This window comes from Suncus etruscus, chromosome 15, assembly GCF_024139225.1.
Source record: "Suncus etruscus isolate mSunEtr1 chromosome 15, mSunEtr1.pri.cur, whole genome shotgun sequence".
In the NCBI taxonomy this organism is placed as follows: Eukaryota; Metazoa; Chordata; class Mammalia; order Eulipotyphla; family Soricidae; genus Suncus; species Suncus etruscus.
In genome coordinates, this window is record NC_064862.1 from 58311159 (window position 1) to 58337675 (window position 26517).

The 26517-nt window shown below is 48.2% G+C and overlaps 1 protein-coding gene across 1 annotated transcript in view; it reads left to right on the plus strand.

Annotated features, from left to right (window-relative positions):
- Positions 1 to 21034, plus strand: part of TNRC6A (trinucleotide repeat containing adaptor 6A) — a 189193-nt gene extending 168159 nt beyond the window's left edge. The window contains exons 7-25 of the mRNA XM_049789071.1: positions 901 to 1077; positions 2121 to 2296; positions 3472 to 3504; positions 4934 to 5014; positions 5333 to 5384; positions 9124 to 9266; positions 9668 to 9814; positions 9969 to 10106; positions 10976 to 11035; positions 11431 to 11514; positions 11725 to 11935; positions 12797 to 12928; positions 14854 to 15030; positions 16754 to 16894; positions 17201 to 17308; positions 18356 to 18577; positions 18995 to 19065; positions 20056 to 20195; positions 20339 to 21034. Coding sequence (XP_049645028.1) covers positions 901 to 1077; positions 2121 to 2296; positions 3472 to 3504; positions 4934 to 5014; positions 5333 to 5384; positions 9124 to 9266; positions 9668 to 9814; positions 9969 to 10106; positions 10976 to 11035; positions 11431 to 11514; positions 11725 to 11935; positions 12797 to 12928; positions 14854 to 15030; positions 16754 to 16894; positions 17201 to 17308; positions 18356 to 18577; positions 18995 to 19065; positions 20056 to 20195; positions 20339 to 20714 — 2669 coding nt within the window. The 3' untranslated portion in view covers positions 20715 to 21034. The remainder of the gene's footprint in view (positions 1 to 900; positions 1078 to 2120; positions 2297 to 3471; positions 3505 to 4933; positions 5015 to 5332; positions 5385 to 9123; positions 9267 to 9667; positions 9815 to 9968; positions 10107 to 10975; positions 11036 to 11430; positions 11515 to 11724; positions 11936 to 12796; positions 12929 to 14853; positions 15031 to 16753; positions 16895 to 17200; positions 17309 to 18355; positions 18578 to 18994; positions 19066 to 20055; positions 20196 to 20338) is intronic.
- Positions 21035 to 26517: the final 5483 nt, after the last annotated feature.

A 26517-nucleotide genomic window follows, 5' to 3' on the forward strand; every position in this document is an offset into this window, starting at 1 on the left:
GATTTTTCTGTGCTCTGGACAATCCAATTCTTTTTTTTTTTTTTTTTTTTTGGTTTTTGGTTTTTGGTTTTTGGGCCACACCCGGCTATGCTCAGGGGTTACTCCTGGCTGTCTGCTTAGAAATAGCTCCTGGCAGGCACAGGGGACCATATGGGACACCAGGATTCGAACCAACCACCTTTGGTCCTGGATCGGCTGCTTGCAAGGCAAACACCGTTGTACTATCTCTCCGGGCCCGACAATCCAATTCTTGTGGTGGGATTTTCCTCCCTCTTTTTGGGGTCATGCCCAGGGTGGAGCTCTGAGCATCTTCCTGGCTCTGTGCTTAGTTATCACTACTGGTGGAACTCGAGGGGCCCTACGTGGTGTCAGGGATCAAACCCTGTTCAGCCATGTGCAAGACTAGCGCCTTCCCCACTTCTCCATTTCTCTGTCCCCATCTTGGAAGTCCCTGTGATTCTCCTGGGAAGGTGCTCTCCTGTTAAGAGTCAAGTAGTTGATATTTCCAGCCATGATTTCAAAGGGCTGCACTTCGGGTAGGAAATGTTCTGTGCGCTCTGTTATTATCCAGCTAGGTTTGGCTCAGAAAGACTATATGAGGAATTAAATGTATCTCCAAAGATAAGATAATGGCTCTGGCTATTTAGAAGAACACATTCTAGAATACTCAGTGATGACAAATGAAAAACCACTTCACTCAATAGTTAAGTGATGAGAACAGGGACTCGTTCTTGTGTGATCTTGATACGATATGTGCTGCCTGGTCTTTCTAAAGCAGCATGGCTCTTTAGTGCCCAAGAGCCAAGTTCTGTGTCTTGTGTCCTTAAAGCCTTCTGTACTACCTTGTTGGTGCTCTGTCCTGCCATGTTCTCACAACTTCTTTCCCCCCTCTTTCTAAAGGCTGGGGTGAACCCTGGGGTGAGTCTTCTGCTCCAGCCACCACTGTGGATAATGGTACTTCGGCCTGGGGTAAACCTGTAGACAGTGGTGCCAGCTGGGGGGAGCCCATAGCTGCAGTGTCCAGCACGTCCACGTGGGGCTCCAGCTCCGTCGGGCCACAGGCGCTGGGCAAGTCTGGTAAGTCACTGCCAATTCCTGGGAGCTGCTTGGTCACCTGCACGGTGACCTGCCGCCTCTGGCTGTGTGTGCTTGCATCTTGACATTCACTCTCAGATGACTTTGGATCACGAACCAATGTAGTGCTCTGAATTTTCCTCTTCTCACCTTTGATCTTAGAACCATGACTATTAAGAATCTCTGTATTGTTCAGTACTTAAATGCTGTTTTGCCAAACTAGATTGTCCAGAAATAATGAAGCAATGTTCATGTTACCCACTTGAGACTATGGATGGTCCTTGTGGGGATGCAGACCCAGTTGTCTGGCTCGTGTTGCAGGCAACATGAACATGCAGTGCAGGGAGAATCCCCACCCCTTCGACTGGAGAGAGCATCACCCTTGCCCCTTCCATTGAGTACAGGGTTACCCCACAGCAGCAACAAATGTCATGCGTAGAGATGGGCACTTCTTGCTTTGGGCATGTAATATTTTAGCGCACTCTCTTTAAAAAGATTACAAAGAAAGGAATTCAAAAATAAAAATTTCACCAGGGGCAGGACAGTACAGGGGCTAAATAAGTTATATATTTTCCTTGCATCCAGCTGAGTCTGGATCAATCCCCAGCACCAAATTGGGCTACCCAAGTGCCATCAGCAGTGAGTCCAAACAGACGATCTGGTGGAGTCACTGAGCACAGCAGGACATGTCCCCAAACACCCCACAAAACAAAAACTAAAAAATAATAATAATAATAAAGCCATCCATCCTCTTTGTCCTATATGTCACCAAGCAGATTGAGTACAAACTAATTTATTGCCATTGTCCCCTAGTTGGGTTCTCTGACTTGTAGAAGACTTGGAGAAATGTTTGTTATGTTAATGCTTTTAGTAATAAACTGTTTAGACTATTATACTGCAACATTCTGCTTACTTTAATAGACCTGCATGCTCCGCAGATTTGGAAAGGTAAAGAAAAGGGGGGCCCTTGCATGTGAGCATGACTTGTCCTGGAAAGAAAGGTCTAACTCAGGGTTCTTCTCTTTATGTCACACCTGCACTTTCAGGGCCCAAATCTATGCAAGATGGCTGGTGTGGCGATGAGATGCCATTGCCTGGGAATCGCCCCACTGGCTGGGAAGAGGAAGAGGATGTGGAGATTGGAATGTGGAATAGTAATTCATCTCAAGAGCTCAACTCCTCTTTAAATTGGCCACCATATACAAAGAAAATGTCATCGAAGGTAAACATTTCAGGGGCAAAGCCTTGGCCACTCTTAGTTCCACAGATAGTTTGACCCTCAGAGAAGAATCCAGGCTCTGCCAGCCCGTGTAGGGCAGCCAGTACAGTGCAGACAGTCCCCGACTAGGCCCAGCCTCATACAAGGGGCAGCCACCCAGGAAAACCTAAGCTCACAGGAACTTCCTTTCTCCCCGCTGCTACAGCTCAGGATTTCTCTCCTCCTCCCCCTCCACCAGTGCTGCCTGGGACAGCCCCCTCCCCAGCGCAGTGCCTGCAGTGGTGAGGCTGAAGAGAAGGGCAAATCTTCATGTTGACTTCATCCCATTGCCAGTTCATCTCTCGCTTACCCCCACCCCATGCTCCCAGTTCATCCACAGTTGCTGTCCTATTCATACCCCATCTCTGACCCTTCCCCACCCCCAAAAGGTCCCATGACAAAAATCCCTAGGAATGAAGCAAGCATGGTTTCAGCCTCTTAGATATCAACTGATACTAAACTCCCAAACCTAGCCTGCCCCCAGAATCATATTGTATGTGTTGAAAAAACAGTTTCTTAGACCCAGGCCTACTGTCTATTTGTGGAAATCAGGCCCATGTCTGATCCCAAACAAACTCACTCAGTGGGATGCAGAGCCAGATTGGAGAACTGTTTCTTCGTTTCAAGAACCAGTTCTTCCAAGAGGATGGAGGCAGGCATCAAATTCTCCTGGGGACTCTTGTCAAAACTACAGGTCCAGTCATCCCATACCTGGCAGTTTCTGATCTGTTTTCCTTACCCTAACTGGGAGCGGTGGTTTTTGAGGCACCTTGATAACTCAAATTCCAAATAGCTCCACTAGCTGACTGCCTGGATCTGTTTTCATCCAGGGATTCTCTGTCTGGGACCTGCCATGTACATTTGTTTAAATTTCATATGGCTGAGTTTGCCTAGTGCCTCCACACGTAGCTTACAAAATGCTTTTCCCATGTTGTAGACAAACCCATGTTGATCCTCATGACCACTGAGGTGAGAACACTGGTGAGCAAGGCCTTTGAGACTGGAGAAAGTGGTGACTTGCCCAAAGTTGTAGTGTTAGTAAGTGATAGAGTGAGGTGTTGAGTTTAGGCCCTCCAATTCCAAACCCTGTGTTCTTCCCACTGGACCATGCTGTTTTGTGACTTTGTCTTTCCTTACAGGGTCTGAGTGGCAAAAAAAGGAGAAGGGAAAGGGTGTGTAGCCTTTTTACTCTTACTCCTTTGTTTCTACTAGTAAAAATCTCTTAGAAAGCAACTGCAAACTTTTATTTAGCCTCTGCTGTGTGCCAGGTACTGTGCTTGGTGCTGGGGTTTCCAGAAAGGGCTAGTCTGTGAAGGAGCTGCACCTTGAAGGAGCTCCAAGGCGAGGACATGGGGTTTGGGAGATCCTGAGGAATGGCAGCTTGAATGTGGAAGACTTCAAGGGGGTGGAATGTACTCAGGAAACTAGTAGCCTGAAATAACTAGCGTGCAGGATTTTTGGAACACGCTGACAGGAGATCTGGCTCCGTAGTTAGAATCAGGGCAGATTGTAAAAGTGTTTTCTGGGCTCTTGCAAATTTGAGTCACGTCAGTATGAAACGGAGCCACTGAAAATTGAATAGAAGACCATGGTAGTTGGGTAAATCTACCTGATGCAAAATAAATATTTGAGAATGATGGCGAGACCAGGCAGAGAGCTCAAGATTCTTTTACCGAGAGGAGTCAGAATTGGGGGTGGGTGGAGGACAAGAAGAGGTTTGAGCGGAAGGAAAAGGTTGTGAGCAACACATTTCTGAGTTAGAGAGGACAAAGAGCCTCAGCGTCCAGGCAGAGATGGGGGTGGGGACAAGAGAAGAAAGGATTCAGAGACTGCTTTAGACCCCACAGAGGGAGCTAGGTGCTTGCATCAGAGACCTGCTGGGGGGGGTTGGGGGTGGGGGGGGGCGTGGAGCTGTTTGCTGTTTCACAGTCAGAAGGAAAGGTCAAAGCATGGGGGGTGGGGTGGTGATGAAGGCTCGGTCCTCCTGTGCTCTTCGAAAAACTCCTTTGGCTCCCAGTGCCCAGGCCCCCGGAACAACCCCCGGTGCACATGAGACTCTCAGCAGCTCCAGGCAGCTTGGGCATTATCTGAATCCCAAGTAGCCAAAGAAAGGTGGCACTGAGGAGGGCTCCTTGGTGACACAAATTGCATTTGTAAAAAAAATTCTTTTAAATGCAGGAGCATATGATAGCTTCCCTCTAGTCCAATGCACAGACCATGATTCCATCTAAAACTCCAGATTTTTCATGAGTATGCCGGCCCAATCCCGTGGAAAAATGGAGGTTCATTCACAGAGGTCCGATTCCCTGTTTTGTGTCCTTGAGGCCCTTTGCTTCGCTCTTTCCTTCTGACTGCTTTGCTATTAGAGATTTCTCTGTACATTACAGCTATACCAGAGGACTGGAGCAAAGGAAGTTGAAAATCAAATAAGTTAATTTCTTTTTAATTGTTAATGACTCTTGATAAGAGTTGGTGGAAGGAGAAATTATTGGCTAAAAATAAGAGTTTGGGGTTGTCTTGAAGTTTGATTAAGTCCATCACTCTACTACCCAGATAAATAGAGATGGCCATGGTATTTTTCTACTCTTTTATTTTACAAAGGGAATGATGAAAGGTGGAAACAAACAAGAAGAAGCGTGGATAAATCCATTTGTTAAACAGTTTTCCAATATCAGTTTTTCGGTAAGTGCATTTGCTTGTAAGCTGCCTCCTTTGTAATGGTCTGTCCTCCTTGTGTCCTGAATTCATGCCTTTGTTTTCTGAATACAGTATTCTTGATCTCTGAGTCCCTGTGCCCATGCTTTTGGTTAGAGTAAGAGTGACCAGAAATCTTTTTCTTTTGATAATTAATTGTCTTTGTGATAAATCCATGATTGAGTCTCATTAAAAGGTGTTGGGGGGAGGGAAAGTTGTTACCAATAATGAAGTGAAGTCAGTTTCTTTAGAATGTAACTTGTAGCAAAATAAGTAAGATTGATACACTGCCTTTCCTTCCCTCAGCGAGACTCACCAGAAGAAAATGTACAGAGCAATAAGATGGACCTTTCTGGAGGTAAAGAAAAATCAAATTGGTTTGGACTGAGGTGCTTAAGACCTGATTCTGGGACTGGAGCTAGACATAGTACAGCTCCAGGGGAGGGCATTGGCAGTGCAGGTGGCCAGTTTTGGTTTCTATCCCCAGCATTCCATTTGGTCCCATGGATCAGCCAGGGAAGGTCTGGGTTTCTGTTACGTCTCCCTACATACCCCTGCACACCTCCAAGTGCTGATTGTCCTGTGTTCGTGGTGGTTGCCTCTGGAGGCATGATGTTACCACAGTCACTGAGTTCTGATGAACTTAGACATGGCACTCCCAGGAAGCCTCTCCAGGGTGAGCCATAAGGGCTGTGAAAAAGGCGGCCACAGGAGAAATAGTGGGGTGGTTCTAGGTGGTGGGGCTTGGGTGTGGGGGCACAGTGCTGTCCCCTCTGCTGGCCAAGGGAAGAGCCTGGCTGGGGCCCAGTCCTGTCCTTTCTGGCGCAGTCGGAGGTGACACCTGTCGCCATCCCTGCCATCCCTCCTGGGTGTGGTTCCACCCCAGCTCACTCTGAGACCCTTTCCACCTGCACGCCATCATGAAAGACAGGTACCTGGCTGCACCGTGGCCACTGTTTGCATTGGGGTGGGGGTGTATCTTCTGTTTGTCTAGTTTGGGGTTTGGGGGCTGTATTGGATGGTGTTTGGAGGAACATGTAGTGCTGGGAATCAAAGTTAGGGATCCCACATGCAAAACCTGCTCTGCAGCCACTACCCTGGCCCACTCCCCCACCCAGACAGGATACAAGCCACTGTCAGATCCATTCATGCTCTGGTGACCAAAGATTGTGTCATCAAGTTTTGATGTGTGATGGAATGGAAATGTTGGAAAGAGGCAGAGAATGGTTGGTGGCCCGGACAGGTGAGCACCTGTGTCTGGAGAAGGCAGCTCTGCACTTGCTCTAGATGAGGAAACAGTCTCTGCACTGTAGCCAGGTAGACTAGGGTCTGAAGACCGGTTGGAGATTCTCTGGTGATGGCGATGCTTGTGGGGCCTGGCATGTGTCCCAAGGTCTGTTCATTCTTGGCTATAGATCCACCACTGCACTTCTGTAGCTTTGGAGTGAGCTTCTTAGTTCCCTTCTCTGTGGTCTGGGGTCATTCCCAGTGGTGTTCAGGAGACTATGCAGTATGGGGCATGGAGCCCGGGCGTGAGTGCCTTGGTCTGGTGGTGCCGTGTGGAGTGCCATACCAGTAGCTGACTCCCTTTGTGAGACTTGGGGAAACACCTGTTTCCCAGTAGTCAAGGCTCTTTTCTGCCTGGCTTCTCTTATAGCAGTAGAGATCTAGCTGTGATGCTGGTATTGCAGGTAGGACAGGCCAGCCTTCTCTTTGGGGAGCACATAAAAAGACACTTCCCAGAGAAAAGTGCTTCGAAGCTGTTTGGAGGTATAGGCTGTGAGTGTGTGAATCTGTGTGCAGGCATGTGTGCATTGCTGCAGTGGGAGCCCCCTGGGAGCCTCTGGCCCCACAACCGCACTTCCTCCTGCTTGTCCTTTGCGCCCTCTGCTGGCAAAGCCTCTGAAACACTGACAAAGGGGGAGAATATGGTAGAGGCCTGGTTTTTGTTGTTTGTTTGTTTGTTTTTTTCACCGACCAGTCAAAAGGGTGAGTTTGGAACTGAAGGAGTGACTCCATAGCAGGACATTATCTGAGATAGGGAATGTGCTGGGAATGGCAGGTTTGACAGACAAGATGCTGTTACATGCCGTGGTGGTGACACTGAATGAGCAGTGGGAAATCTGGAGAGATGGTGGAGAAGCAGGAGGGCGCAAAGAATGAGGCTGGCTAATAGGGTGACTGATTAAACACAAGTGATGGTGATGCCATAAAATGGAAATGGAGTAACAGGCCAAAGACAAGATCCTAGAGAAATGTTTTAGGAAAGCAAGTGTGAAAGATAAAAGTAATGTTTCAAAAGTGCAAATAGATTTTGGGGGCTGGAGCGATGATAGCACAGCGGCTAGGGCATACATACAGAAGATTCCCTTGCATCACAGATGGTCCTCCAAGCACCACCAGGAGTGATTCCTGAGGCTGGAGAAATAGCACAGTGGTAGGGCATTTGCCTTGCATGCAGGTGATCCAGGACAGGCAGTGGTTTGAATCCCAGCATCCCTGTGCCTGCCAGGAGTAATCCCTGAGCACTCTTGGGTGTGACCCAAAAATCAAAAATAAAAAAAAAAAAAAAAGAAAGGAAGGAAAAGGAGTGATCCCTGAGTACTGTCGGGTGTGACCCAAATCAAAAGCATTGTTTTTTTCCTCTTCCGATGGCTTAGATAGAAAGAGGGTTGTAGGGCCCGGAGAGATAGCACAGCGGCGTTTGCCTTGCAAGCAGCCGATCCAGGACCAAAGGTGGTTGGTTCGAATCCCGGTGTCCCATATGGTCCCCCGTGCCTGCCAGGAGCTATTTCTGAGCAGACAGCCAGGAGTAACCCCTGAGCACCGCCGGGTGTGGCCCAAAAACTAAAAAAAAAAAAAAGAAAGAAAGAGGGTTGTAATGAGGTAGCAGGTGACCACTGTTACCAGTGATGGGTGAGATTTGAGGACTGAGGAAAGGAAAGAGTTGAGAACCACAGGGAGAGGAAAGCAGGCTTTTGTGAGTCCACTGAGTAAGGAAGATCTTGGGAAATGCCTGCGCTTGGTCTCACCTGTTAGAGGGATTGTGGGCAGCGGATTCTGGGTTTGAGGGTCATTTGGATGCAACCATTTTGGGCTCTTGGCAGGCAGGAAACCCATTGGCCACGGGTTTGGGAGAGGTGGACCAGAGTGGAAGCCTCACGGGTACTGAACTGAGCAGGCTCCGGTGTGTCCCCGCAGTGAAGAGGGACACTGCAGCTATCTGGAGATTTCTGGAAGTAGGGTGGCTGAAGCCAAGAAGGTTCTGCAGGGTGGAGGGTGCATGGGGGTCCCGGAGAAGAGGCTCTCTTATTGCAAGACCCAAGTGAGGGGGAGATGTTACCTGCAGGGTCTTCAGTTTCTCCAGCTGATGGATGGGAGTGACCATAGTAGAAGTACCATTGGGCATTCCACAACTGTGAGTGCCTAGCATTCATTGACCAGTGCAGTGGCAGGCTAATGTGTAAGCAAAACAGTTTTTTTTTTTTTGGATCACACCCAGCAGTGCTCAGGGGTTATTCCTGGCTCCATGCTCAGAAATTGCTCCTGGCAGGCACGGGGGACCATATGGGACACCGGGATTTGAACCGATGACCTTCTGCATGAAAGGCAAACGCCTTACCTCCATGCTATCTCTCCGGGCCCAGCAAAACAGTTTTTAGTAGCAAAAATGACTGACTTAGTTTGGGACCAGTGTGGTGACGCAAGGGGTAAGGTGTCTGTCTTGCCTGCGCTAGCCTAGGATGGACCTCTGTTCGATTCCCGGCGTCCCATATGGTCCCTCAAGCCAGGAACAATTTCTGAGCACATAGCCAGGAGTAATCCCTGAGCATCACCGGGTGTGGCCCTAAAACAAAACCAAAAAAAATGACTTAGTTTGTCTGGTTTATTCACAAATGAATTTGTTTCAGTAAACCGTTAGCTGTTACTTATTTAAAATCCAGTTTTAACCAATTAGGGTGAAATGTTTACATTCTTGTGAAGATGAAAGTCATTTCTCTTTGGAGGTGGTGGTTTTGCTTTTGCTCTGTAGTTATCTGAAACCAACTAGGTCAGTTGTCTTCCTACTTGATAATATGGTCTCCTGCATTTATTAGGAATATTACAAGACAAACGAATGGAGCTAGATAAACATAGCCTAAATATTGGTGATTACAATCGAGCGGTCGGGAAAGGCCCTGGTTCTCGGCCCCAGATTTCCAAAGAGTCTTCCATGGAGCGCAGTCCTTATTTTGACAAGGTAAGTCGCTTGTTTTACTCCAGAAATTTAATAAACCAGTATGCGCTTAGTGGTTATCAGTTTCTTGTTAACATTTTAGAACATGTCATAATATTAAGTCTTTTGATCTGGTGCTAAAACTATAACTGGGCTTGTGGTTCATTGTCCTTTTTATGTCTCGATTTAGCACAGGGAATTGCATTCCTAGTTTCTTCTAAATCCACTCCCCCCAACCCACCCCCGAATTTGTTTGGTTCTTTGTATGTGCTCCAGAATTAACAACTAATCTGCTCTTTTCTGTTTTCTGCCTGTTTCCTGTTGGTGCTGGAATGTCATGTGACTTCTCTTCTGTTCCTGCAATGGTTTCCTCCCTTCCACTTGTTTGCGTGGCCGGTGTTGCACGTCTTTGTCTGTCCACTCAGGATGGCATTGTAACTGATGAATCCCAAAACATGCAGTTTATGTCCAGTCAAAGCATGAAGCTTCCCCCTTCAAATAGTGCACTACCTAACCATGCCCTGGGCTCTATAGCAGGGCTGGGTATGCAAAGCTTGAATTCTGTTAGACAGGTAAGCCCACATCTGCATTTTAGGCTCTGTGTTGAATGATTGGTCTGATACGGGCTTTTGTGTGTGGTGACTTGTGTTTGAGCCTGCGGTGCAGGCTGGGCCTATCTTCCCTAACAGTCCGCTCTGGGCCCGCGCTGTCCTTTTGTCCCCATAGAATGGCAATCCCAGTATGTTCGGTGTTGGAAACACAGCAGCACAACCCCGGGGCCTGCAGCAGCCTCCAGCACAACCTCTTAGTTCATCTCAGCCTAATCTCCGTGCTCAAGTGCCTCCTCCATTACTCTCCCCTCAGGTAAGGGCACTCCCATTCCCTTCTCCATATAGCAGTCGGCCCAGAAAAGGATCTGGCACCACTTCTTTAGTGACATCTCTGAGGTGAAGCTAATTCCCAATCAGGGCACAAAGGGATGTTGGTAGAACAAGGAAAACGAGCCCAAGACCGTTTCAAAGGCTGTTAATTTTGCTATGGCTTTTTTTGTTTTTGTTTTGGGCCATACCTGGTGATGCTCAGAGGTTACTCCTGGGGTCTATACTTAGTAATCACTCCTGGTGATCCTCAGGAGGAACCATTGTGGTTCTAGGATCAAACCCTGGTCAATTATGTACAAGAGAAATGTTCTCTGCTATACTATCACTCCAGCTCATGTTAAAATGTCTTAAAGGGAGAAGGACTAAGAACAGTACATTGACTGACCAAGAATTCATTACTGTTTTCTTTCACTTGGCCCATGGAAGCATAAAAGGACAATAAATGTATACAAGCAAACAAGCTTCTACAAAGGAAGTGGGAGACATAGCGCCTACCCCATCACAGTCCTACACAGTCACTTCTGTTGAGTGTTAAGAATACATAGTACTTGGGGCTAAAGCGATAGCACAGCAGGTAAGCCGTTTGCCTTGCACATGGCCGACCCGGGTTCAATCTCTGGCATCCCGTGTGGTCCCCTGATCCTGCCAGGAGTGATTTCTGAGTGTAGAGCCAGGAGTAATCTCTGAATGCCGCCGGGTGTGGCCCCAAAACCTAAGAAAGAATACGTACTGCTTGAAGCTCGCCGTGCTATCAACATTGTAAACTTACATTGTGATTCTAAGGTTCCAGTTTCATTGCTGAAGTATGCACCAAACAACGGTGGCCTGAATCCGCTCTTTGGCCCTCAACAGGTAGCCATGCTGAACCAGCTATCCCAACTCAACCAGCTTTCTCAGATCTCCCAGTTACAGGTATGAACTGGCGGTGCCAGGCACACATGTGCACGTTTGTGTGGGCCAGAGGATCACTTGCAGGGGTAGAGACAGGCCCAGGCGTGTGGCCCATGTGACCTGTCAGGGACAAGGTACTGGGCACAGGGGTTGGGAGCTAGGACAGGGCCCGGCAAGGTCTGCAGTGATGGTTGGAAAGGGAGGAGTTGTCAGGAAAATTGGCCAGCTAAAGCAGAAGCTTAAATACGAGCTGAAAGTCGATGAAATCGATGAAATAAATGACAATGGGGAACTTGAATCAGTGAGACAAGACATTCTGTTGTGGCATCATTGAGACAGGGCAGCTGTCAGTCTGTCCTTTTGTCTGTCTTGGTGGTGTGGCAGTTTTGGTGACCGTGTCTGCGTTTCCCCCTTAGCGATTGCTAGCACAGCAGCAGCGGGCGCAGAATCAGAGGAGCGTGCCTTCTGGGAACCGGCAGCAGCAGCAGCAAGACCAGCAGGTAGGCCTGGGCCCTGCATACATACCCACTGCTCAGCCCTGGAGTGTTCAGTTACCAGTTCTCACCTTCGATGGGCCCCCCTAGTCTCCTTCCTGCCAAACAGGACCCTGAGTTCATAGACAAAAAGAGTGACCTGGGGTTCTCCAAAGATGGCAGCCTGCAGTGTCACTCTCTCCCCACTTACCCCTCCCCAATCACTTTTGTTTTAAGGGTCGACCTCTTAGTGTGCAGCAGCAAATGATGCAGCAATCTCGTCAACTCGATCCTAACCTGCTGGTGAAGCAACAGCCTCCACCTTCTCAGCAGCCGTCACTCCATCAGCCAGCCGTGAAGTCCTTCCTAGACAACGTCATACCCCATGCCACACCTGAGCTGCAGAAAGGGCCGTCGCCAATGAATGCTTTCAGCAACTTTCCTATAGGTGGGTGTCTGCTTGCCTGACCAGGGGCTGAATGGAGCCATGGTACAGTAGGAGGGGGCTTTGGCTTGCCTGGTGTGGCTAACCCAGGTTTGCTCATTGGCACCACCTGTGGTCCTCCAAGTCCCCACTGGTAATGAATGTTAAGTTTGTATCCTGCAGTGACAGACTTTCATTAGAGATAAACTCACAGGGCAGAGCTGTGCCCTGCATTAGTGCATGTGCCTTGCATGTACAGGTCACTGCTTGTTTAACCAAGCACCACCAGGTGCAACTTCATATCACTCAGGAAGGTTTTCCCAATTTGATCGTTGGCTTCCATGAAAGATGACTTCTCATTTCGTCAAGGAATTCCAATCAAAATGAGGCAAAATAGTTTTCTCTGTTTAATTCTGTTTGAGTTGAATAGTCGTCAGGGTTTATAGCATTGTATTACTGAGCAACCTCGCAGTGGTTGGACGTTTTCATGCTGCTCTGGCCACCAAATCTTTGTTCTGGGTCAGGAATCAGAACCTGGTACTTCCTTTATCTGGAGTTAGTGTCTGGCTCTGCAAGACATGGGATGGCTTTCATTAAGACGACACCCAACAGGTCTGAAAATACTAGATTTGGGTTTCTTGAAATTGGTAGAAATTTAGAAGACTGGGGGCCGGGAAGGTGGCACTAGAGGTAAGGTGTCTGCCTTGCAAGCGCTAGCGTAGGACGGACCTCGGTTCGATCCCCCGGCGTCCCATATGGTCCCCCCAAGCCAGGATTGACTTCTGAGCGCATAGCCAGGAGTAACACCTGAGCGTTACCGGGTGTGGCCCCCCCCCCAAAAAAAATTTAGAAGACTGTAAAAAAAATGTTTGTCTCGTTTTTAAGGCTTGAACTCAAACTTGAATGTAAATATGGATATGAACAGTATTAAAGAGCCACAGTCAAGACTAAGGAAGTGGACTACGGTAGACAGCATTTCTGTGAACACATCTTTGGATCAAAACTCCAGCAAACATGGTACGGTTCCTAGATACTATCTCTGTATTATCTTATTAGAACTGGTATTATCTTTTTTTAATATTAGGGTTTTGTTTTGTTTTGTTTTGCTCTGGGTTTTTTATTTGTTGGTTTTGTTTTGTTTTTGGGCTACACCTGAAAGCATTCAGGGGTTACTTCTGGCTCTACACTCCTGGCAGGCTTGGGGGACCATATTGCCCTACCACTGTGCTATCCAGCCCCTAATTTTAGTTTCATCTTATTTCTAATGAAAGTACCTGGAATAAATAGATACACACACACACACACACACACACACACACACACACACACACACACACACACACACCCCTGGAATAAATAGATAAACACACACACATACCGCATTGAGTGTATGCAAGGAGTAAAAAAGTATTTTCTTTGAAAGGATCTTTGTTTGGAGCAAAACAATCACGTCAGAGTAGGTACTGTTACACAAAACTTAGCAACTGGGGCCATACGGGACCACAGTCATGTAAGTTAGGGGTCATAGCATATGAATAGGGAGCAACCGATTGATTAATGGGTGCCAAAGGAAGGAAAAAGGGTCAGGTGGCAGCCACCAGAGTTGGAAATTGACTGAGGAAACACTACTATAAAAATGGGGCCAGAGAGCTGGAACAATAGTATAGCAGGGAGAGTGTTTGCCTTAACATGGCCAATCTCTGAGCCTGCCAGTAGTAATTTCTGAGCACGGAACCAGGAGTAACCCCTGAGTGCTGCCAAATTTGACTCAATAAGAAGTGAGGCCAGAGGGGCTGGGGCTATAGTACAGCAGGGAGAGTGTTTGTTTGTCTTGTACCTGTCCAGCCTGGCATCCTTTGTGGTTCCCTGAGCCTGCCAGGAGCTGAGGAGTGAATCCTCAGTCCAGAGCCAGGAGTAACCCCCTAAGCACAAAAACAAACAACATTTTTAAAAAGGTGGGGCCTAAATGATAGTACAGTGGGTAGGGCACTTGCTTTGCATGTTGCTGACTTCAGATTCAATTCCTGGCATTATTTTCTGAGTCCCTTGAAGAGTGATGCCTGAGCTCAGAATCAGGAGTAAACCCTGAGTATTGCCAGGTTTGACTCAAAAACAAAAGAGAAAAGAAGTGAAGCCAGAGAGATAGAGTGGTAATTGCTAGACCACTGTGTATGGTCCAGAAATAAGATAAAAATGTTTAAAGGTTTTATACTTCTGTGTCTTCTTCTCTTCTGTCTTTAGCAATTTCCTGAACTTTAAGCTTTGATCTTTGTCTCCCTCCCCACCCCCAAAAGAAAAAACAATCAGCTCTTGGGGTTGGAGTGGTAGCACAGCAGTAGGGTGTTTGCCTTGCACATAGCTTACCCAGGATAGACCTGGTTTCGATTCCTGGCATTTCATATTGTCCCCCAAGCCAGGAGTGATTTCTTTTTTTTTTTTTTTTTTTTTTTTTTTTTTTTTTGGTTTTTGGGCCACACCCGGTGACGCTCAGGGGTTACTCCTGGCTATGCGCTCAGAAGTCGCTCCTGGCTTGGGGGACCATATGGGACGCCGGGGGATCGAACCGCGGTCCGTCTCCTAGGCTAGCGCAGGTAAGGCTTACCTTACCTCCAGCGCCACCGCCCTGCCCCCAGGAGTGATTTCTTGAGTGCAGAGCCACACCCCTGAGTGTGGCCCCCAAACCAAAAATAAATAAATAAAATCAGTTCTTCACTGCTTTTCTTCCCTCTGCCCCTCCCCCCCCATGGGGGTGAACAGACAAACATAAAATAGTACATGAATCAGCTACAAAGGTGTTGTTGAGTGGTTGAAGTCTGGGTATGGGCACAGGAGGAGGTGTGTGCTCCCGCCTGCCCCAAGCCCTGTAGAAATCTCCCTAGTGGATTTAAGCGACTTCGGGAACAAGTGAACTGGACTCATCCCTCCTGCTTCTGTTTTACCAGCACTTTCCTCTCCAACAGGTGCTATTTCAAGTGGTTTCCGGCTGGAAGAGTCTCCATTTGTTCCCTATGACTTTATGAACAGCGGTTCTTCTCCAGCCAGTCCCCCAGGCTCAATTGGGGACGGCTGGCCACGTGCCAAATCGCCTAACGGCTCTAGCAGTGTTAACTGGCCACCAGGTAATGCACTGACAAGGTGAAGGGATGATGGGACCCAAGAGGTAGCGCAGCTGCAGGGTGCTGTCAGTAACAGGTAGCCGACCTGGGTTCAATTCCCAGCAACACCTGTATGTGATTTCCCCAAGTCCCGCCATCAGTATTCCCTGAGCACAGAACCAGGAGCAAACCCTGAGCACTGCTGAGTGTGGCTCAAACAAGGAGAATGAATGCCAAGCTGCAGGGAATTGGGAAGAGGAATCCCGTGGTCTCTGCCACACTGGTTGGTTCTATTCATGCCTCTGCCTGCCTGTGGGATCATGCCCCCTGCCTCTAGTTTCCATGTTAGCTCCCATGATCAGAAATAAGGATTTATTGGAAGCATGCCCAGAGGCTAGCTTCAGCCTACTCAAGTGGTTCTGGCCTCTTATTCGAAATTGAGCACTTGGGGCTGAAGCAATAGCACAGGGGTAGGGTGTTTGCCTTGCACGCAGCCAACACAGGATGGATGGTGGTTCGAATCCCAGCATTCCATATGGTCCCCTGAGCACTGACAACCCTCCACCAAAAATGGGGGGGGGGGGGCAAAAATTGAAAGTGAGCACCTATCAATATTCCTGTTTAAAATATATATAAATGGGCCTGAAGAGATAGCACAGCGGTGTTTGCCTTGCAAGCAGCTGATCCAGGACCTAAAGTGGTTGGTTCGAATCCCGGTGTCCCATATGGTCCCCTGTGCCTGCCAGGAGCTATTTCTGAGCAGACAGCCAGGAGTAACCCCTGAGCAGTGCCAGGTGTGATATATATATATATATATATAAATGTCAGACTAGAGAGATAATACAGGAATCAAGGCACTTGCCTTGGATGTGGCAGTTTCCAGTTTGATACCTAGCACTGCAAGTGGTCTCCTGATCACCACCACCAGATTGTGGCCCAAACCCCCACCCCATTATAGGCTCCCCCTTCCTCAGATTGTTATCATTATAAGTAATTCTTTTTTTTTTTTTTTTTTTTTTTTTTGGTTTTTGGGCCACACCCGGTAACGCTCAGGGGTTACTCCTGGCTATGTGCTCAGAAGTTGCTCCTGGCTTGGGGGACCATATGGGACACCGGGGGATCGAACCTCGGTCCGTCCAAGGTTAGCGCAGGCAAGGCAGGCACCTTACCTTTAGCGCCACCGCCCGGCCCCATTATAAGTAATTCTTATAGAATAGCTGCTAATTGGGGCTGAGAGATAGCACAACAGTTCGTGGCCGACCTTGGATGGGCCTAGATTTGATTCCTAGCATCCCATATGGTCCCCCGAGCCTGCCGGAGATATTTCTGAATACAGAGCCAGGAGTAACCCACATACCGCTGGGTGTGGACCAAAAACCAATAAATAAAGAATAGTTGCTAATTGCATTACTGAACCACTTCTCTTTGGGGGGGGGGGGGGTCCACAACCAGCGGTGCTCAGGAGTTACTCCTGGCTCTCCACTCAGAAATTGCCCCTGGCAGGCTCAGGGACCCTATGGGATGCCAGGATTTGGACCATTATCCGTCCTGAATCAGCTGGGTGCATGACAAAATGCCCTACCACCGTGCTTTCTCTCTGGCCCCTGAACGACTTCTTAAGAGTGCTCATCTTAATTAGTAAATACTCAAAAATCGCATGGTTTTAGGACTAAAAGGTTGTGAATGTTTGGTTATGGATTTGATAATAATTCTGCCTGAACTAATGAATGTCTGCCTTTGTTTCCAGAGTTCCGCCCTGGTGAGCCATGGAAAGGTTATCCAAACATTGACCCTGAAACTGACCCTTACGTCACTCCTGGCAGTGTCATAAACAATCTCTCGATTAATACTGTGCGGGAAGTTGACCACCTCAGGGACAGGAACAGTGGTATGTAGCAGGGTGCTCGGCTGGGCTGGAGTTCAGTCAGGCAGCCAGGGGGCTTGGGACAGTGAGCTGAGAATTTAGCACAACTGTAGGCATTTGCCTTGCATGCCAACAAAATTTGCTGGACTCCGGGTATACTCCACCATTGCTGAGGATGTGTCTCAGCCTTCATAAAAGGGATCGAGGGCTCTGTGCACTTCTGATGGGCAGAGAGAAGATGTAGACTGGGCACTGGCTGTGTCCCAATGCTTTGGCTGTTTCTCAGGCCCTTTCTCATGCTCAGATATGACTGACTACTTCATTCCCTAGGGTCCTCCTCATCCTTGAACACCACGCTGCCTTCAACTAGTGCCTGGTCATCCATTCGTGCCTCCAACTACAACGTTCCCCTCAGCAGCACAGCACAAAGCACTTCAGGTGGGTGATGAGCACAGCAATTACTCCTGCCCTTTTAGCCCCTTGAAAAAGGACCCGAGCCCAGTAGCCCCTCAGCTCCCTAGTTCAGTGTCAACTGGGACAGAGCAGTTCTGCTGTCTTTGGACTAAGGACTCCTTATTTAGACCATTTTCAGTCTTCTGCTGACTGAGCCTTTCTCCACATATTCGCTAGGCAAGTTTTGCATTACTAGAAGAGGGAATTATTGCCTGTCGAAGAGTATGCAGGTTCTGGGTTACAGCGTGTGCAGGTGTGTGTGGATATTGCCCACTCAGACCAGGCTTCCCAACACACCCTGAGTACTGAGTACATGCCTTTCCTTGGATCAAGAGGAAAACACTTGTCATGTCAGCTTTAGAGTTTTTTTTTTTGGTTTGGTTTGTTTTGGGGCCACACCCAACAGTGCTCAGAAATCATTCTTGGCAGGCTCAGGACCATATGGGATCAAACTTGGGTCGACCATGTACAAGGCAAATCCCTCCCTGCTGTATCACTCCAGCCCTAATTTTTTTTTTCCTCCTATGGCATTTTTGTTTGATTTGGGCTTTGGGGATTTTTGTTGTTTGTGGGCTTTAGTTCATCCACACCCGGCAGTGCTCAAAGCTTATTCCTGGCTCTATGGAAGATTCAAGCCAGGGTCAGCTGAAGGTGAGGCAAGGGCCTTTGTCCAATCTGACCCTGATTAAGGTCATCTTAAAATAGATTCTTTGGGGCTGGAGTGATAGCACAGTGGTAGGGCATTTGCCTTGCATGCGTCCAACCCCTGACAGACCCCAGTTCAATTCCCAGTATCCCATATGATTCCCTGAGGCTACCAGGAACAATTTCTGAGCACAGCCAGGAGTAGCCTGAGAGATGCCGGGTGTGACCCAAACTCTTCCCCCCAAAAAAGATAAATAAAATAAATTTTTTTGGTTTGATTTGTTTTAAGCTGGGAAAAGGGATGCTACCATATTAACCCTCCTCTTTCTGAAAGCACTTTCCTCTCTGCCCTGCTCCACTCTTACTTTGTTCTTTTCCTTTGAGTAGCCAGAAATAGTGATTCCAAATTGACATGGTCCCCTGGTTCCGTCACAAACACCTCTCTGGCGCATGAGCTGTGGAAGGTCCCTTTGCCACCTAAGAACATCACTGCTCCGTCCCGCCCACCTCCGGGACTGACTGGTCAGAAGCCGCCTTTGTCCACGTGGGATAATTCTCCCCTTCGAGTCAGCGGAGGATGGGGGAATTCTGACGCCAGGTACACCCCAGGTAAGGTGAAGTCTGTGCTTGCTGTGATGTATAAGCAGCTAACTGGGCATGGAGCTGAGTGCCCTAAAGCGGCTCTTTCTCCATTGTGGGCAGGAGGGTGTCCCAAATGCGGGGGCTGCTCTGGAGATCTGAGGTGATGTGATCTTCCCGACCCGCCTTGGTGCTGGGACCGGGGCCTCCAGTCTTAAAGTGGCCGCTCAGGGTATAAACTCTGACCACACCTGGATAGAGGGGATGAATGTGCACCCTGAGACCCCAGTACCCCAACAACATTCTCCATTTCCCCTGCTGGGTGGACACTGCCAACAAATGGACTTTGTATGATTGGAGACAGTTTTGCAAGCTCCTTCTCCAGAAGGCTTTCATGGGGAGTTGGACCCTGCTGGCCACTGACCTACCCTTCTCTTCCCCCTCTAGGCTCCAGCTGGGGTGAGAGCAGCTCAGGGAGAATAACAAATTGGCTCGTTCTCAAAAACCTTACACCTCAGGTAAGTGGGTTGTCTATGGCAGAGGAGTGCTGTGGGTATCCTAGAGCCATTCGTGTGTGCATGGGACAAGGGCCCGTGAGCTAGAGAGTCCCAGGTAGGGTAATCTCAGGGCCTTGGGCAGACCGTGTCTGATGTGGCAGATTTGAACCAAACACGATTCAGGAGCTCATACTCACTCCAAGTAGACCCGAGTGAGTCCTGCCTTTTGTGTTGATCTGGTTTTCTGGGGGCGTGGGGGGGGGCAGCTTTATGGTGGGTGTTCAGCCTGCTTGTGGTGCTTATCAGCACAGAGCTGCTCTTGCTGGAACTGTGGTCCTTGCGGGTGCTGAGGAGCGAACTCGGCCCCTTGAGTGTCCTGTCTCTTCTATTTTTTGTTTTTATTTTGTCATTGAGCCACACCCTGTGGTGCTCAGGGATCACTCCGGGCTGGGTTGGAGGAACCATATGAGGGGTGCTAGGGATCAAACCCAGGTTGGTTGTGTCAAGACAAATACCTTCCCTGCCACTAGCACTCCAGCCTTAGAGCCTATATTTTTGTTTTGGTTTTTTCTTTGGGTCACATCCGTTGATGCTCAAGGGTTATTCTTGGCTATGCACTCAGAAATCGCTCCTATCTTGGGGGACCATATGGGATGCCGGGGGATTGAGCCGCAGTCCGTCCTAGGCTAGTGCTTGCAAGGCAGACGCCTTACGGCTTGCACCACCGCTCCGGCCCCTAGAGCCTATATTTTTAAAAGGTCATTCTTGGCCCTCATAGTTTGAGAAATCCCCACAGGAAGTGATGCCTCCCCAAGTCCTGATATTTGGGAGGTAGAGAGAAGAGATGAGATTACTGCTGCACCAGTAGGAGTGGGAGTGTCTCAGTCCTGTCCAGCTCAGGTAGTTGGGTTGCTGTGTCCCAGCAGTTAGTGGCACTGGCTCTGAGAACACTGGGGTGGCACCCACAGGGGCCTCTATCAGGATTCTTCCATGTGTTCCCCTCCCCCCCAGATCGATGGCTCGACCCTGCGCACTCTGTGCATGCAGCATGGCCCGCTGATAACATTCCACCTGAACCTCCCACATGGAAACGCCCTGGTCCGTTACAGTTCAAAGGAAGAGGCAGTGAAGGCACAAAAGTCTCTGCACATGTAAGTGGCTATTCCTGCCCTGCCCGGCCATGTGATGAGAGGGAGGGTTGGATCCAAGCATCTGGTCGGCCATTTGAACTGTTCCCTCCCCCTTCTCTGGCCCGAGACCTCACCTCACTCTTGTGTGTCTGTGTCCTCCCCAGGTGTGTCCTGGGGAACACAACTATCCTTGCTGAGTTTGCCAGTGAAGAGGAGATCAGTCGTTTCTTTGCACAAAGCCAGTCTCTGACCCCTTCTCCCGGCTGGCAGTCCCTCGGGTCCAGCCAGAGCCGTCTGAGCTCCCTCGACTGTCCCCACTCCTTCTCCGGCCGGACCGATCTCAATCACTGGAATGGTGCTGGGCTGTCGGGAACTAACTGTGGAGACCTTCACGGCACTTCCCTCTGGGGGACCCCCCATTATTCCACAAGCCTGTGGGGTCCTCCCAGCAGCAGCGACCCCCGGGGAATTAGCAGCCCGTCCCCCATTAACGCTTTTCTTTCTGTTGATCACCTGGGTGGGGGTGGAGAGTCCATGTAGCAGTGTAGACAGAAGAACTCGGAACTGTGACCTCAAGACGCGGACGAACGGAGCACTAAAGTCAGGCTCGCCGCCTGCAGCCAGGGGCACCTGTGGGAACAACTATTCTCTGCACATTCTCCACTTTGTTTTCCCCGAAACATATCAGTTTGAATACTTGAATCATGCAGGCCAATATTATAATGTGAAAAGGTATCTATCTACACTCCCAAATAGCGCCATACATGCTGGACCGTAGAGAAGAGCTCGCTCGTGTAGATGCATCATGTTTAGCCTTTCGCTCTAGTCGTTTTTTGGTTTTTGGCCCCCAGCCCCACCCTACCCCTCGCCCTACACCACCCCACCCCTGACCCCTCACCTTTATCTGTACCATTGGTTTTCAACCACTGGTCCGCAGAGATTTTTTTCTGCTGGGCCGACCAAAAAGTTATTGCCGCTAAACCAACAGTGGTTTTCAACTGCCGGTCCCACGAGACTGGTGCCAGGCTGCAGGTCTCAAAAGGTTGAAAACCACTGGTTCGTGTTCACCTGCCCTGACTTCCTTCTTCCCTTTTTTTTTTTTTTTTCCTTTCTCAGTTACACAAATACATCATGTCTAACCCCTCCCCTCCCCCCCCCCCATTTTTTTTTTCTTTTGGGCTGATAATGTTTGAGCTTCTAACTTTGCACTGAATGATGTTCTCTCCGCCTCCTGGCTGACAGTCGGCGGGGGGCAGCTGTTCCAGTGTAAATGTTTACTCAAGGACCTTCCGGAAACGTGCGCGCTCCCCTTGCCCTGCCTGGTATTTGCCCAAAACCTGGTGGCGAGCTGGAGCTTCCCAAATCAAGATCAAGTTTTAGGAGACTGACTTATGGCGATCAGTGAAGGCATTGCACCCGTTTTCTTCTTCATGTCGTTAAAACTAAAGAATTTTTCTGCTCTGCAGTTTGAAAAACTGTGGCCGCAGCTGTGACTCGCTGCCCCCCCAAACCCCCCCCCCCAGGCCGAACCTGCACTTTGAACAGGCCCTCTCCATTTTGTTTGGAAGGCCCCAGCGCCGGCCTTCTTGTTTACAGATTGTTTTGTTTGTTTTTTGAGAAAAAAATGTTTACTCTTCCATCATTTAAAAAAAATTTAAAAGACAAAAAAAAAAAACAATGGAGGATGATTTAAAAGATGCTTTTCTATCTCTGGGAAAGGGAGCAGCATTGGCCATGTTCTTTTGTTTTTCTATCCTGTCCTGAATCAAGGAGCATGGTTCTCAGGAAAACCATTCCCCGGTTTAAAACAAACAAACAAACAAAAAAAAACACAAAATAAGATGGAAAAAAAAAGACAAAAATAACAAAAAAAGACAAAAAAAAATCACCAACCTCCTTGTAGTTTCTTCTAGGTAAAAAAGGAAAGAACCCCAACTTTTAGCACTGATACTACATACTGCTCTGTTCAAGAATTTTCTCTGCCAAAAAAAGGAAAAAAAAAAAAAAAAAAAAAAAGCTTCAAGCTGGAGTTTGACATTCTGCTTTCAGATGCTGTCTTTTTATTAGTGAGTGATGATGGTTTGCTAATAACAATAGAAAAATAATTTTTGGTAATCCCATCAAGTGGCCCTCTGTTTCTGCTCTGTGACTGTGTCCATGTCTATCTGTCATACCTTAAGGCCGAAATCAGTAACTATGCATACTGTAACCAAGGTATGGGCTTACAGGATCGTTCCTTGTATAAAGAAAAATTTTAAATGTTGTTGCAAACTAACGAGTTACATACACCATTTTTTTTTAAACTTTCTTTCTCTCCTTCCCCCTCTTTTGCCCACAAATGGTATTATAATGCTTGCTTAGTCAAAGAGACTAAACAAGGGTAAAAAAAAAAATTTTAACAGTACCGAATTTGCCATCATTTCATTGCCTTGATTCTAACTGTTTGTGTCCTAAGATGCAAAAGAAGTCAGTGGCTTTTTTAACTGTTTACAAATAGAATGTGATTGTAAAATGTACAGTTTGGTTGTGTTTGAATTATGAAATTTCTTCAGAGATAATAAACCATGACTTTCTGGCTGCTCACCATTAATTGTCTCTTGTGACTTTCTTTGTACGCTCTTTTTTATAATGAGAATTTCAAAGTTGCTATGTATGAGGGTCCTCATTAAGAGCAACTGATTAAAAAAATGTAAGCAAAATATTTGAACATTTATCCACAATTTTCACCCTGAAAAAATGTGAGAACAATGGGAAACTGTAGCTTGCTCCTTCCTCCCCTCTGGAGCACCTTTGGGATCTCCACGCTCAACTCTCCTGTGATCCATCTCCCCCCACCATCTGTGCCCATCTCAAGCCTCAGCAAGAGACCATTTCGGAACATGAAGCTCAGTGACTTGACTGTGTTCTAGTGTTAAACCCTCATACCTCTGTTACGAACCGACAAACGCCACAACCTGGACTGGCCTTTTTCTTCCCCCATCCATGGCCCCCCCACTCCCGGCAGGAGCCCGGCAGGGGCCCAACCTGTGTACTCTTTCCGTGTGGAACTTGGATCCTGCTCTAGCCTACCTGGGGCGAGCACCCGTCGGACACCTTAATCCAAGCTCAGTGCTTTCTCGGATCTTGACTTCCATACTGGTTTTTCCAAAACCAAAGGTAGCTTTGAAAAACCACGTCTGGAAATGCTTGGACCGTTCATGCTGACTGACCTTGTGGGGCTTTGAGTAGTATATAATTGACTTCATAACTGCGTTAATTGTATTGTTCAAGTGTTTGGGAGTTTTTTGCGCTTGTTATGTGGAAATAAAGTGTTTGATTTTAAAAAAATGAAAAGTGGTTTTTACTTACGGTTTTATATTGGATAGCACAACTGGGAGGGCATTTGCCTTGTACACAGCCAACCCAGATTCAATCCCTCACATCCCACGTGACCCTGGAGTCTGCCAGAAGTGATGCCTAATTGACGCCTGGTGTAGCCCCTCCCCACAATGAGTTTTATTTACTTTTTGCCTAGTCCATAAGTAGTATGGCTTACTCCTCCTAAATCATCCTTAATCTGCCCAGCCCACTGCCATGTGCCAGTCCTCGAGCCCCAGGAGTGGAGTCTGAACTCTAGATGCAGAGGGATGTCTGCATACCCCATGTGTGTTCCTCCCTCACTGGTCTCGGTGGCCCCCAATGCTCCATATCCCCGACTCACCCACCACACAGCCATCACTGCTGTTGCTGATGCCCCATGCTCTGGAGATGGCAGCTTCCACATACTCCCCATCCTGGCCACCAGTTAATGTCAGGTGCCCTTCACCCCTGTTTACCATGCCCTTTTTCGGGAAATAAGACTCCCTTTCATCCACCTACCCACCTACTTCCCCTTCCTTTCTGTCTTCGTTTTGGGGTCACACATGGGTTCCTCCTGGCTCTGCACTCTGAAATCGCTCCTGGCATACTCTAATAAGGGACCATATGAGATGCCTGGAATTGAACTGGAGTCTGTCCTGGGTTTGACCGCGTGCAAGGCAAAAGTCCTACCACTGTTCTATTGCTTCCGCCCCCACTTCCCCTTCCTGTCCAGAAATTTACCTGCTTTAATTTAATGAATGGGAAATCCCCACCCACCCTATTGCACCCTGAAGTACTACTTTGCCACCTCTCTGGGCGTGTCCCAACACTGAGAAATGCTGAGTTCGGGTCATTTCCGTGCTTGAGCCTTCGTTGCTGTTCCTATTTCTGTACTCAGGTGAGAACAGCAAGTTCTGATCCAGAGGCATAATTGGACCCCACGTGATCCTGGGCAGGCCTTGTGCCTCATTCCTGCCTCAACCCTGCAAGGCCTTGGGCAGGAGTTTGCACTGGAGGGGGGAGGGCATGTCCCCAGAACTGGCTGCATATTCCCACTCCACCCCAACTTCTCAGCTCTCAAGCCGAGGAACCAGATGGATCAGTGTCTCAATGGTCCTCACATGCTACTGCCCTTTGGCAAAGAACAGAGAACAGATCCCCCAGAGGTTTGGGGGCAGAGTTTCAATTAACTTCATGCATTGCTTAGGGGCTCCTTAATGGCTCTGTTTAAGGGACCAGTTTGTGTGCCAGGAGGTCAAACCTAGGCCTTCTATGGCCAAAGCATGTTCTCAGTCCATGGATCTCCAGTCTACCAAGAACATTTCAGTAGCAGCATTTCAGTTGCTTCAGCAGGATAAGCTGTGCCAGAAGGGCTGCCCTGCCTCCCCACTTTCAGAAGCAGGGTGGAAGCACTTCTACTTGGGCTCAGATGACTGAGCCCCTGAGCCTGACCTGACTCGAGAAGCTTGGCAGCAAGAGGAGCTCTGGCCACAGCCTGGCCAACTTTTCAAAGTGACAAACCAAAGGTCCACCCCAGATCCACCCCCTGACATGCGGTCATTATCCCATTCAATTGCCTGGTTCTAAACTGATTCAGTTTGGGTCCCTGAACTTGATAAGGAAATGGCCAGACATGCCCTCCACCTCCCAAACAAAAAGCAATTCAACTTGTTGGATTCACTTCTTTGATTTTCTTTTTTTTTTTATTCATTGTTTTGGATCCACACCCGGCTGTGCTCAGGACTTACTCCTGGTGGTTTTGGGAGACCATGTGGGGTGGCAGGAATTGAATCCGTGTCAGCCATGTATACGACAAACACACTTCTGCAGTATTGTCGCACTGGCCTCAGAGCCAGAGTATTAGTTGTGGGAGTTAACCAAACACTGAAGGCAGAGCCAGGGTTTGAGGCCCCAATCACATGGTGGTCCCTATCTGGGATTCACAGGTTCACCAGTGAACCATCGGCAAAACTGCCCTAGAGAGCCTGGAGAACCGGGACTTGGCATCTGTTCATGCTGCCCCCAAGGGCTCCGTTAAAGTGTTTAGTGATTAATTTAATTGGGCTATTGATTCACTAACAAACTTCACACCCGTACTGGACCAACACCCAGCACGTTCCTTGGAGGTGCAAAGGGATTTCTACCCAGATCTGTTTGGCAAGGTGGATTTGAGAGCCAAGAGAATGCAGGGAGTACGGGCACTTAAGTTGTGTGTGGCTGACCCAGTTTGATCCCTGGCACCCCATATGGTCCCCTGAGCTCTACCAACAGTGATTCTTGAGTTCAGAGCAAGAAATAAGCCCTAAGCACAGCCAACTGTGTCTCAAAAAATATATATCTGTGGGACTGGAGAGAGAGCACAGTGGTAGGGCGTTTGCCTTAGATGCAGAAGGATGGAGATTCGAATCCCGGCATCTCATATGGTCCCCCGAGCCTGCCAGGAGCGCTTTATGAGCATAGAGCCAGGTGTGACCCCAAAACCAAATATATATAATATGTTTGACACAACATCAGTTTTGTTTCAGGATTACAACACAATGATTCAGCAGATGTGTGTGTGCCTTGTAAAATTACTAAGTCTAATGACCTCTTTTTCTTGGCAGTAGCTGTGAAATTTTCAACACTGTACTATGTGATTGTTATGTGTGTCAGTGTTACGTGAATACATGTGTCTGTGATATGACTGTGTGTCTGTTGTGTGTTAGTCTATGTAAGTGTGTATTGTGGGCTTGTGTGTATGAGTGAGAGTGTGTGTTAATGTGTATGATCAGCTCAGGCATGGCAGATCTGGGATTACTCCCAGCTCAGAGGTTGAGGTTCCCACCTGAAAGTATTGAGGAACCATATGGTGCTGAGGTTGGCTTCTGGGTCTCCTGCATGCCTGTGTGCAGGCCTCCTGCCAGCTCACTGCTTTTGTTTCTTGAGAATTAACATTCATTAAAATCCCAGAACAGGGATCTGCTTAGATGTCAATCATCTTATGCAAATCATGGTGCTGTGTCAA